The sequence below is a fragment of the Gopherus evgoodei genome, chromosome 5, assembly GCF_007399415.2.
Source record: "Gopherus evgoodei ecotype Sinaloan lineage chromosome 5, rGopEvg1_v1.p, whole genome shotgun sequence".
Taxonomy (NCBI): Eukaryota; Metazoa; Chordata; order Testudines; family Testudinidae; genus Gopherus; species Gopherus evgoodei.
The window spans coordinates 6,272,774-6,286,328 of record NC_044326.1 but is presented as its reverse complement, the minus strand read 5'-3'; the positions used below and the strand labels follow the sequence as shown (position 1 = coordinate 6,286,328).

Genomic DNA, 13,555 nt, shown 5'->3' with positions numbered 1-13,555 from the left:
TTGAAAACTGACCATTTATTCCTACCCATTGTTTATTATCTTTTAATCAGTTACTGACGCATGAAAGGACCTTTCCTCTTATCCCTCTTAATTTGCTTAAGAGCCTTTGGTGAGGAACTTTGTCAAAGGCTTTCTGAAGGTCCAAGTACAGTATATCAACTGGATCACCCTGGTCCACATGACTGTTGACCTCCTCAAAGAATTCTAATAGATTGGTGAGGCATGATTGTCCTTTACAAGAGTCACTTGACTCGTCTCCCAACATATTGTGTTAATCTTTGTATGTCATAATTCTGTACTTTACTATCATTTCAACCAATATTCCAGGTACTGAAGTTAGACTCACTGGCCTGTAATTGCCAGGATCGCCTCTGGAGCCTTTTAAAAAACATCCTCCAGTCATCTGGTACAGAGGCTGATTTAAGCAATAGATTAGTAGTTCTGCAATTTCATATCTGAGTTCCTTCAGAACTCTTGGGTGAATAGCATCTGGTCCTGGTTGTTGGGGGTGAAGGCATATTTAGGCCTGACAGAAACCTGCTGTGGATTTTAAGCGTCTGTTCTGATAATGTTTAAAGCATAAACATAACTGCCTATGTATAAAGAATTGCAGAATAATCATGTTTGTGAGAAGAAGAGAAGAGAAAGTAACTAAAAAGCTAGATGGATGGGATGGAATTGAAGGAAATTTGGTGGCCTGAGAAGGGACATAGTCATGGAAAAGGAGATAAAAGAGATATAGGAACAGTATAAGGAGTTGGAGCTTTGGGAACTTCAGCATTTGTTCATATGGATATCACAGTATTGTGGGAGGAAAATCAGAAAATGAGATTTTGGTTACAGAATCTGTTAAACTTAAATAAACAACAGAATGAGGCTATAAGGGAGGATTTAAGATATTCAGGACACTAGGATAACAGGACAGGTGTTTAGGGAAGTGGAAGCAGCAATCAATGAAATGGGAAAAATCCTGAACCAGCCTCACATATCAAAGGTGATTTACCTGCTCACGGGATGGCACCAAAGGAAATTCAAGGTGGGGCAGGGCCTAGGTTCATAACAAAGAAGATGCTAGAACAATGGACAAAAACAGAAGGAGTAGCTTGATGCGGGGTTAGGCGCTGCTCAATGGTCTGTTATGCTGAGAAAAGATGCAAGCTTGATGAAACATGGATCCTTCCTATGGTGGTAGCAGTACCAGTGGCCACAGGACTAAGTGAGGCATTAAGAGTGAATAGTGCCCAGTCCATAGTTCATTGGAACCTACTATGGCAGGTTACATCTTAAAAGAACATGTCGCTCATCCTCAGATAGTGGTAAGGATTAGGAGGGAGAAGGGGGGTGGTCTGGAAAGCCCCAGACACTTCATGTTGTTCCAAGAGACGTGGTACCTGGTTATGTCATTGTGATGTATTGCAGAGTACATGGCTGACGTGTGGGTCCACATGCTAGCAAAAAAACCAAAATTGCACAGTTGGGATGAGGCAATGGGGACAAGGTCAAACCAAGGTGGCAAAAGCTGGAGAAGGCAAATATTGTGTATCCTGGTGGATCGGGCACTTCCAATATGGGACACAAACATATGATTGTTACTGGCCAATGTTCTGCTTAGATCCAAACTTACTCGAACAGAGGACAAGGCAATTTTTCCAGTTCCCCAGCATGAGATCCACAATGTATCAGCCGGTGCCCCTCTGACTGGTTCTGTGCTAAACAGCTAAGCCAGTGGTCCCCAGCCTTTTCGTCTGGAAGGCAGCAGTCGATAATCCGCAGAAAAGCTGCCAAATTTTGGCGGCAACGCCTCTGGATGACGTCACTTGTTGGCGGAAAGCAGCATCACCCAGAGGCGTCGCCGCTGAAATGCTGCCGAATTTCCGCGGCATTTCGGCAGCTGCTCGATCGCCGGCCAGGACGCAGGTGCATTTAGATGCCCCGACGGGAGCCATAGCGCCCACAGGCACTGCATTGGGGACCCCTGAGCTAAGCAATATCATACCACAATTGCATTAAATGTGCAGGCCTTAATGGAAAGACATCCAGAATGTCTGTTGACCTTAAGACAGGAAAGTCGAAATACTCAAAGTGACATAGGATCTGGTAGGAAATGGGCCATGGTAGGAGTTAGTAAATGATATTGGGGAAAAATCCATGGGTACGTATAATACCAATGGGCTTTGTGTAAGTCAAACTAGTAGTTAATCGCATCCATTTAGGAGGATAGGAGCTTGGTTAGCAGCTAGGAAGGAGAAGAGTTGTATATGAAATGCAGGCTTTGATGAAGCCTTAGAAAGGATTCTATGGCTTCTCAGTGGGAAGTATTGGGAGCAAAGGCATATTTAGGCCTGCTGTGGATTTTAAGAGTCTGTGCTGATAACGTTTAATGGCATAAGCATAAGCAGAACTGCCTATTTGTAAGAAATCGCAGCATAATCATGTTTGTAAGAACAAGAAAAGAGAAAGTAACTAAAAAGCTAGAAATGACCGGTTTGAACTAACACTAAACCTGTACTGGTGGGGGAGGAGAGTTAGCATGGAAAGGAGAGACTAATACATAACAAAAGGTAACCAAAAGTTATACATAAGTTTGTATTGAAACTAAATTATCCAGTGCTGGAGGCAACTGTGATCAGATCGTTCCAATGAGTTTCCCACGGGTGAGAAACTGATCACTACTTGCTGTGTGTTTTGGCTTAATAAAGATTTGTTAGACCCTTCTGCTGAGTAAGTGAATCTCAGTCCAATGCTGGTGGCTTATTACTCTTTAATTTTCAAATTTGCTCCAAAATCTCGTCTACTGACACCTCAACCTGGTGCTCAGATTTGTTACCTAAAAAGAATGGTTCTGGTGTGGGAATCTCCCTCACATGCTCTACAATGAAGGCTGATTAAAAGAATTCCTTCAGCTTCTCCACAACAGCCTTCTCTTCCTTGAGTGCTCCTCTAGCACTTCAATTGTCCCGTGGCCCCCACTGTTTGGCAGGCATCCTGCTTCAGAGATACTTCTTATTTTTATTTTTGCTGTTGGTTTTTGTGTCTTTTTCTAGCTGCTCTTCAAATTCTTTTTGGCCTGCCTAATTATACGTTTACACTTGACTTGCTAGAGTTTATGGTCCTTTCTATTTATCTCAGTAGGATTTCACTTCCAATTCCTAAAAGATGTCTTTTTGTATCTAACTGGAGGTTTTGGGGAGCCCTTTTACTGTTTTGTTTGATTTGGGCTATGCATTTAGATTGAGCCTCTATTACGGTGCTTTTAAAAAGTTAGCAGGCATTTTACTCTTGTGACTGTTCTTTTTCATTTCCATTTAACTAGCTTCCTCATTTTTGTTTACTTCCCCCTTTCAAGGTTAAATGCTACTGTGGTGAGTATCTTTGGCATTTTCCTCCATACAAGGATGCTACATTTAACTACGTGATGGTTGCTATTACTGAGCGGTTCAGCTTCTTGGACCAGATCCCTTGTGCCACTTAGGACTAAATCAAGAATTGCCTCTCTCCTTCCGGGTTCCAGGACTAAGTGCTCCATGAAGCTGTCATTAATGGTGTCTAGACATTTTCTCTCTCCATCCTGTCCTGAGGTGACACGTTCCCAGTTGTCATAAACAGATAGTTAAGGGTTAACGTCTCTTTTACCTGTAAAGGGTTAACAAACAGGGAACCAAACACCTGACCAAGGGACCAATCAGGAGACAAGATACTTTCAAATCTCGGTGGAGGGAAGCCTTTGTTTGTGTTTTTTGGGTTTGGTTTTGTTCTCTCTGGGATCTGAGAGTGACTGGACGTACTACAGGCTCTAATTTTCTATTCAAGTAGTAAGTGCAGGTAGAAAGGCGGTTTAGTCTTTTTAATTGGTTTTCTTTATTTGCAAATGTGTATCTGGCTGGTAGAGTTCTAATGTGTATTTGGCTGGTAGTATTTTAAATTGTATTTCTGCTGGAGGAAGCTTTTTCTCCAGTTTCTATAAGCTGACAGACCCTGTAACTTTTACCATCTAAATTGCAGAGATAACTTTTACCTTTTTTCTTTCTTTTTATTAAAAGTTTTGCTTTTAAGACCTGTCTGACTTTTCCCCCTTGTTGAGGCTCAAGGGAACTTAGTTTGTACTCACTAGGGAATTGGTGGCGAGAAGGGAAAGGTGAATTTCCTCTTTGTTTTAGATTCACGGAGTTTGAATCTGTATTGCCTCTGGGTGAAGGGAAAAGGGGGGGGAGAAGGTAACATTCCTCTCTGTGTGGTGATTCAAGGAGTTTGAATCACGGTGATCTCCTAGTGTACCCAGGGCGGGAAAGAGCTGGGAGGAAGGAAGGAGGGGGAAGGGAAATGGTTTATTCTGCTTTGTTGTGAGACTCAAGGAATTTGGGTCTTGGGGTCCCCAGGGAAGGTTTTTGGGGGGACCAGAGTGTATCAGGCACTGGAATTCCTGATTGGTGGCAGCTTATCAGATCTAAGCAGGTAATTAAGCTTAGAGGAAATCATGCTAGTACCCCAACTTTTGGACTCTAAGGTTCAGATTGGGGAAAGATACTATGACATGGTGGCAGTGTGTGGGAAAGATGGAAAGCAAAAGCCAGTAGGAATATTCTTTTTCTTTTTCTCTGCTAGCTGCTTGTGAGCAGAGAGAAGGGGGGTTTTAAAACTACACCCAGAGAATTTTTTTTCCTTTTCTCCTTTCTGGTTGTGCAAAGAGATTGTATGAAGGCCAGGCACATTAAGTTTAACAAGGGTCTTTTGTTAAACAAAGCAGGCTTAAGTGGTCAGCAACAGACTCCAGCAGAACATATTTGCAAATGAAAAGTTTTTTTTAATTCTTTTTATTTTACCGTGAGTAGCTAGTGAAAAAAGTAGAAAGACTCTGTTACTAAGCAACCCCAAGAAGGCAACAAAGAAGCAGCAGTTCAAACAGTAAACCAGCAGAGGGCACCCCAACACAAGACATCAGAAACCATGAGTACCAAGGACACCCTGAAACAGGAACGGGCAAGGCAACAAGCCATAGAAAAAGAAAATGAACATAGGAGATGGATAGAACTAATTAATGCAGAAATAGCCAAGGAAGAGGCGGTTCACAAAAGAGAACAAGCAGCCAAAGAAGAAGCCCACAAAAGAGAACAAGAAGAAAAAGAGGCAGCCACCGAAGACAGATGGAGCTCCAGAGGGAAGTCCACCTACAGGCCCTGGCATTAGAACAGGCTAAGCAACAGAACACAGCCAATCCTAACAACACTTCACCAGTTGTTGTTCCACATCCCCAAAAATTTCCCACCTACAAGGCAGGTGATGACACTGAAGCCTTCTTAGAAAATTTTGAAAGGACCTGCCATGGATACAGCATCTCTGAAAACCAGTACATAATAGAGCTGAGGCCACTGCTCAGTGGACCCTTAGCAGAGGTGGCAGCTGAAATGCCTAAGGAGAACATGAACGACTATAAACTTTTTCAAACCAAGGCCAGATACAGAATGAGGATAACACCTGAACATGCCCGTCGGCGGTTCAGAACCCTAAAATGGAACCCAGATGTGTCATTCCCCCTACATGCCTACCACATTGCAAAGAATTATGAGCCTGGATATCAGGAACAAAGGTTAACAATACGGACGAGCTGCACCTCCTGATACAAATGGAGCAGTTCTTAGATGGTGTTCCTGAGGAAATAGAGAGGTACATCCTAGATGGGAAACCCAAAACGATAACTGAGGCAGGGGAGATTGGAGCCAAATGGATGGAAGTGGCAGAAAAGAAAAAAGCTACTGTCAAGGGGAGCGAATACCCCAGGGGGCACACCGACAATAAACCCTACAACCGAGGGCAGCCCAAGACCCCACCTACAACCCAAGGAAAGCCACAGACGCCCTATTCTCCCACCTCACCAGTCTCCAGTAACCCACCTCGACCCAGTGACCGGTCAGCTGGGCGATGCTTTAAATGTAATGAACTGGGACATATAAAGGCCAACTGCCCCAAGAACCCCAACCGAGTGCAGTTCATTACACCACGATCACCCCAACAATCCCCAGGTCCAGATGCCTCTCAAATACTCTCAGAGCGAAGGGAAATTTTGAGAGTGGGTGGAAAGAAGGTTATCGCGTGGAGAGACACGGGGGCACAAGTGTCAGCTATCCACCAATCCTTGGTGGACCCCAAATTCATCAACCCAGAGGCCCAAGTGACAATTTACCCCTTCATGTCACAAGCTGTAGACTTGCCTACAGCTGAACTGCCTTTCCAGTACAAAGGCTGGTCAGGAATGTGGACTTTTGCAGTCTATGACAATTATCCCATCCCCATGCTGCTGGGGGAAGACTTGGCCAACCAGGTGAAGCGGGCCAAGAGAGTGGGAATGGTTACACGTAGCCAAACCAGGCAAGCTTCCAGACCCATTCCTGTTCCTGAGCTGTCCACAGAGGCCCTGTCTGTGTTACCAGAGACCCAGACAGAGGTAGTGGACCCAGATCCCCTACCAACGACTGAAACAGCCACAATGCCTCCAGTCCCAGACCAGGAACTCGAAAAGCAGCCAGCACCAGAACCGTTGCCAGCACTGACGCCAGCGCTTGCAAACCCATCTTCAACCCCAACACCGGAGGGCGCCAGCGAGCCTGAACTGGCAGAAGCAGCAGACAACCACACCCAAGAGGCTCAGCCAGAGCCTGAAATACCACCTGGTGCACCAGCGGAGAGTGGTTCACCAGCAACGAAAACAACCCTATCACCTACATCGCTTCCAGAGGGACCAAGCCCAAGTCCACAGTCTAAGGAAGAACTGGTGTTTCCAGCTTCAAGGGAACAGTTCCAGACTGAACAGAAAGCAGATGACAGTCTTCAGAAAGCTTGGGCGGTGGCACGGAGCACCCCACCGCCTCTCAGCTCTTCTAACCGATCCCGGTTTGTTATAGAACAAGGACTTTTATACAAGGAGACTCTTTCTGGTGGACACGAGGAAGAATGGCAGCCGCAGAAACAGTTGGTGGTTCCAACTAAGTACAGGGGGAAGCTCTTAAGCTTAGCCCATGATCATCCCAGTGGCCATGCTGGGGTAAACAGAACCAAAGACAGGTTGGGGAAGTCCTTCCACTGGGAGGGGATGGGCAAGGACGTTGCCAAGTATGTCCGGTCTTGTGAGGTGTGCCAAAGAGTGGGAAAGCCCCAAGACCAGGTCAAGGCCCCTCTCCAGCCACTCCCCATAATTGAGGTCCCATTTCAGCGAGTAGCTGTGGATATTCTGGGCCCTTTCCCAAAAAAGACACCCAGAGGAAAGCAGTACATACTGACTTTTGTGGACTTTGCTACCCGATGTCTGGAAGCAGTAGCTCTAGGCAACACCAGGGCTAACATTGTGTGCCAGGCTCTAATAGACATTTTTGCCAGGGTATGTTGGCCCTCCGACATCCTTACAGATTTAGGATCTAATTTCCTGGCAGAAACCATGAAAGAACTGTGGGAAACTCAAGGGGTGAACCACTTGGTTGCCACCCCTTACCACCATCAAACCAATGGCCTGGTGGAAAGGTTTAATGGAACTTTGGGGGCCATGATACGTAAATTCGTCAATGAACACTCCAATGACTGGGACCTAGTGTTGCAGCAGTTGCTTTTTGCCTACAGTGCTGTACCACATCCTAGTATAGGGTTTTCACCGTTTGAGCTTGTGTATGGCCACGAGGTTAAAGGGCCATTACAGTTGGTGAAACAGCAATGGGAGGGGTTTACGCCTTCTCCAGGAACTAACATTCTAGACTTTGAAAGCAACCTACAAAACACCCTCTGACACTCTTTAGCCCTTGCTAAAGAAAACCTAAAGGATGCTCAGGAAGAGCAAAAGGCCTGGTATGACAGACATACCAGACAGCGTTCCTTCAAGGTAGGAGACCAGGTTATGGTCTTGAAGGCGCAACAGGCCCATAAGATGGAAGCATCATGGGAAGGGCCATTCACGGTCCAAGTGCGCCTGGGAGCTGTTAACTGCCTCATAGCATTTCCCAATTCCTCCCTAAAGCCCAGAGTGTACTATGTTAATTCTCTCAAGCCCTTTTATTCCAGAGACTTACAGGTTTGTCAGTTTACAGTCCAGGGAGGAGATGATGCTGAGTGGCCTGAAGGTGTCTACCACGAAGGCTAGAGACCTTAATGAATGCTGAGATTCCCATGCAAGCTCTGGATTCCAGCAGATGGGGTTGTCCAAAAACCATCGCCAAGTAGCAATAAAACACCAACACTGGCAATAAAATCACAGGAGTTGGCAATGCTGAATTAGCGGACGGAAGTGGGTCCCCGCTCTGAAAAAGCTTGGGATGCCTTGTGTGAACCTCTTTGCCCCCCAGGGGTGTGGTTACACTGCAGTCATGGGGTGTGATTACAGCTCATGAAGACACATCCGAGCTAGCTTAACCCAGCTAGCCCAGGACAGTAGAACAGCAACATGTACTTCAATACTGGTGGAATCTCCTTCCTTAAAGGTTTCTAAGGTCAGGCTTGACAAAGCCCTGGCTGGGATGATTTAGTTGGGGATTGGTCCTGCTTTGAGCAGGGGTTGGACTAGATGCCCTCCTGATGTCCCTTCCAACCCTGATATTCTATGATTCTCTGTTCAAGCCTGTGCAGAACCTGGGGTAATTGGGCAGCTAATCCACCCTGAAACCTGTGGTGCTGCAGCTTCACTAGCTAGCTAGATTCAAGCTAGCTCAGGGATGTCTACTCAAGGTTCGATTGCACCCCAGGCCTGCAGTGCAGACACATACAAAGCAGCAACTCTATCAAAGAGCTGGGGAAGGCATCCTGGAGCAGTGATAAAGCTCCTTTACAGAAGGCCGCTGTGGGAAGCCTGGCACACGCCGTACATCACGGCCTCCCCAGCTAAACTTTTCTGAAGTTTTGTGGCTTTTAATAGAGGTTTCTGCAGAGAAATGACAAAGGGCCCAAAACCAACCCCCCCACAATTATTTTTGGCCCAGGAAATCTCAATAGTTTCTCACTCTCCTTCTCTCTCTCACAAACACAAACACATCCTGCCCAGCCTCAGCCAGTTATTCCCCATTCTTCACATCAGCACCAGCAATGACAACATGTGAGTGCCGGCTCTGACGTCTCTTAGCAGGTCCATAAACAGATGCCTTGAGACACAGTCCGATCCTGCCAAGGACGTCTCACTCAAGAGCCATTTTCTGTGACCACGTGCCATCTCCCTTGCCGATGCTGCTAGGGTTAAAGGCGGGGCTGGAGATATGTGCAAGCCGCTGAATGACTTTGCAGTCTGCCATAGTTCCTGAGGGCTCCCATCCCATTTGCTAGTGATGGTTACTGTGTGCACCCCTCCCCTATGATCCCTCCTGCTAAGCATCTGGTTCCCAGTGAGGCTCTTACTTCCTGTTTCCCTACACAGAGAGGCAGTGATGCCTAGTGGGTAGACATGTGCCTAGCAGTCAGCAGGGCTGGGCACTGCTCCTTGATTCACTGCATAACCTTGGGCAAGTGCCTGACCCCTTGGTTCCTCAGCTTACCCCTTAGTGGTAACAAAGCTCAAATGCCTGCTGAGAGGCTTAGCAGGCAGCGCTTGTAAATTGCTTTGGGATCCTCGGTGCAATTAATACAGCCTGTTTCACCCCCCAGCTTTCCAGCTACAGTACCTGAGGCAAAAGGGGGATAATTCAAGGGATTTGCTTCAAGAATGCACCATGAGAATCTCACCCTACATTTGTCCCTGAGCTCCTCTGAGCCAACACTCTGCTTTAGCCCCTGGAGCAGAGGATCTCACTTTAGGGCCAGCTTCCACAGTGGAGTCACTGGAAGGACTCCCCTCAGGCTTCAGTGGGTTGGACCAGGCCCTCCATGGGGTGGGGCTGACTGGGCCCCCCTGTGCTGCGTGAGTGTTACCTGCAGACATAGTTCTCCCGGCAGGAATCCAGGGGGGTCAGGCAGTTGGGCTTCTCCTTGGACTCGTAGGAGCAGGCGGGGACAATGGTCTGTCGGCGGCGCTCGGCGCAGGCCGTGTCGTCACAGGGACAGAAGAGAAGCTCGTGCGTGTACTCGGGGGGCACGCGGTCAAAGAACTTGCGCAGGGCCTTGTGGCACTTGGAGCGGTTGCAGGTGTCAGCCCGGGCCAAGCGCCGGATGCAGAAGGAGACGTACTCTGTCCTCAGCCGCTGGCACATCTCATCCACGTTGCAGGCCTTGGCGGCATCCAGACAGCGGTTCACCTGTGTCACCTCGTTCTCGGAACCTGCATGACCGGGAGACCCCAACAAAACTTAGCAATGGCCATGGCAACACCAGCACCCGAGGGGCCTCGAGCCCTCGGAGGACAGCAGGGCTGCCCCACAGCTAACCCAGAGCCTGGGGAGCAAGAAGAGCTGGGATTCACCCCGGGGTTAATCATTTGGTCCTGACGAGGCCGTTAGAAAAGTAGCTCACGGAGCCCGCGCTGTTCCAGGAAGGAGGGGGAGTTTCTGGTCACATGCCAGGTACGGGCCAGGTTAAGACTCTGGATTGAAGCAAATATCACTTCCCCAACTGTGCTGAGAGCCCTCGCTCCCACTCAACACATCCCCCTCACTCCGATGTGGAAGCAGCATGTCACATCTGGAGGGTGAAGGAGCGGCTCCGGCTAGGGAGGCTGGGCTACTGGCAGAGAGGAGACGGGCAAGAAAGCGCCAATCAGCAGCAGGCGGGGGATGGACTGCTGGTTATCCCAGACTTGGCAGTGCCAGCCCTCATGCTCCCCTCTGCTGCTGGCTATCCCTGACGTGAATTCCAGCTCTCCCCAGCTAGTCCCCGCTGATTAGCCCTGACCTGGCAGTGCCAGATTCTTGACCCCTCCGGCTATCCTGGACCTGGCAGAGCCAGCTTCCCCGGCCTCTGCTGACAGTACCTTTCCTGGCACTACCAGCTCTGCCAACTGGTGTAACATGTCATGGCTATGCACGCATGCCAGGCTTCTGCAAAATCATGCGCGTAACACCACAGACCACTCGGGAAACACTTTGCTCCCCCAGAACCCCACAAGTCTAAAGATTTGCCCTGTTCCGGGATCGCAAAGCATAAAGTAAGCCTCACAACTCCCCTGCAAGACAGGAAAGCACAACTGCCCCCCACCCCCAGACTGCAGAGGGGGGCACCCAGGCACGGGGAGTGGGAGCAAGTCACATAGCGAATCAGTGGCTGGCAGAGGTGGGAGTGGAACCCAGGCGTCCTGGCCCAAGCTGTATCCCAAGCCACGCGGCTTTCCCCAAAAGGACAAATGAGGGCAGTCTGCAAATACTGTAAACTGATCAGAAAGTGACCTCCTTAAGATTATTTGTCACAACACTTTATACTCTGTGGTGCCTTTCAAGGGAGCACGTCCAGCTGCTTTCCACGTGTTTTAATGAACTCTGCCCCTGCCAGCAGTGCTGTGTGGGATACTAGGGCACAGTGGGGCCTGACCCAGCGAGCACTGAAGATGCCCGTGAATGTCAGTGGGCATTGGATGATGCCAGCGGTGGGTATCTGAGGAACAGCACGCAGCAGGATGCAGAGGAGTTCTTTACAAAGAGTAGTGTTTCCTGCCCCTTCCTCGGAAGCATTGGGCCACTGTGGAGATGGGATACTGGATTAGATGGATTTTAGGGCTGATTCAAGCCGGCAATTCCTCATCCAGAACCTACTGCCACTAAGACAAGTGCAAACACTCCATCTGGGTAAGCCAGTATTTCCGAAGTGTGGGCTGAGCCCCTGGGGTGGGTCTCCGAGGACTGGCCAGGGCTGTGAGAGGCAGGCCTGTTATAGTGCAGTGCAAGGCACAATGGGAGTGTGATTGGTGTCATTTTCCCAAAGGGCAGCTCTAGCTGGATGAAATCTTTTGCCATGGACTCCAGTGAGGCCAGAATTCCCCTCCATGACTGACCCCTATTTCTGTAACGGGCTTAACCAAAGCCCCAGTTCTCTGTGACTCTGTGCTAAAAACGCTATTTCAGACTATTGTGCCTTCCCTGGGAGTAATGCATGGGGCTGGAGTTTGCGAAGACTAGCAAGGCCCCTTTTGTGGCACAGTAGCACTGAAAGGACCCATTCAGAATTACAGTCTCACTGTACCGGGTGCAAGGTACAGTGACACCCTCATATCTGAGCACCTTCCCACTGTTAAATGTATTACTCCTCACCACACCCCTGTGAGGCAGGGCAGGATTATTATTCCCATTGTACAGATGGAAAACTGAGGCACAGAAAGACTTAGTGACTTGCCCAGGGTAACCCAGGGAATCTGTGGCAGAGCAGAGATCTGTGCCTACATCTCCTGAGTCCCAAGCTAGCATCCTAACTGCTCAACCATCCTTTCTCTCCCACTGGCTGTGAAACAAACACCATGAAAGACAGTCCCTGCCCAATGCCGTCACAATTTAAAAGAATCAAGACCCAAAGTGGATGCAGAACTCAACAGGGGTGGGGGAGATGGGAGCCTGACAGAGACAGGCCTGCAAGGTCACATAGGTTCACAGAAAAGTGTGCAGATTAGAGGCACCAGAGTCTTTCATAAGACAAGAGGACAAGAGAGACAAGCTATTAGCAATAGGCCACCTGCCCAGCCGTTAGCTGGAGGATGGTGCCGCAGCTGGGATGACTTTGAGAAAGGTTCTGACGGAGGACAAGGTAGTGGCTTATAAGTTGGTTCAGGGAAGGCTTCCCACGCTTACAGGGCAACATGGAAGATGTTGGCTTGTGGGAGAACAAGGGACAAGCGAGTGAAAGGGGCTGCGGTGGCTGGCAGAATGAGGAGTGGGAGGCTGAGATGTATGGCAGGGTGGGAAGAAGCCAGCAGAGTATATAGCCTTGAAAAGTGGAGAGTTTGCAGGAATTTGAGAGCACATCAGTTACAGAAAGAATCTGTTCCTTTTCTGCCCCCCTTGTCCGAGCACAAGGGGGCTGCTTGGTGAGGTCAGGGGCAGGTCAATGCAGAGAGATATTTCTCTGGGCAGCACATAACCAGACTGTGGGATTTGCAGCTTCCAAAGATCAGAGGGTCAAAGAGTGGAGCTGGATTTAAAGAGAGGCTGGAGAATTTCATGAGCAGTGATAACATCCGTAGATAAACAATCTCAGCTGAGTTCATCTAACCCCATGCTACAGTGTCAAATCACCACCCCAGGGGCCAGGAAGGAATTCTTGCTGCCTGTCTGGATTATTCTTCTGCCAGCTTTAGCTTCAGCTACTGGCCAGGATACTGGATTGAATGGGCCCATTAATTCCTACTTGTAGAGGTACAGAGGTGAAATGCCCCAGGTCACACAGAGCTGCGAGCAGACCCCAGGAACCCTGACATCCAGCCGCTGGATGTCTACTGGGATTCCACGGCAACCATATGCTCCACTGGACATCCCATAAACCCTGCTGCGCGGTTGCTAGGGAAGGCTTCTGGGACGCTGCGTACTCCAGCATTTGAGAGTGGAGAAGGCTCAGCCTTTACAATGTGCTCCCACCCTGGAAGCTGGGGAAGGGGCCACCCTGCATCACATGTGAGTGGAGATGGGAACGACCACTCCCACACCTCCTCAGACATCATCCAAGGTCAAGGCTGGAGATGGAC

The 13,555-nt window shown here is 48.8% G+C and overlaps 2 protein-coding genes across 3 annotated transcripts in view; one reads left to right on the top strand and one right to left on the bottom strand.

Annotated features, from left to right (window-relative positions):
• The window catches only part of GFRA4 (GDNF family receptor alpha 4), a 138,953-nt gene that overhangs the window by 12,217 nt on the left and 113,181 nt on the right, over positions 1–13,555 (bottom strand). The window contains exon 4 of the mRNA XM_030564555.1: positions 9,871–10,216. Within this exon, the coding sequence (XP_030420415.1) occupies positions 9,871–10,216 (346 nt within the window). The remainder of the gene's footprint in view (positions 1–9,870; positions 10,217–13,555) is intronic.
• ATRN (attractin) overlaps positions 1–13,555 on the top strand; it is a 381,873-nt gene that overhangs the window by 274,256 nt on the left and 94,062 nt on the right. The window lies entirely within an intron of this gene.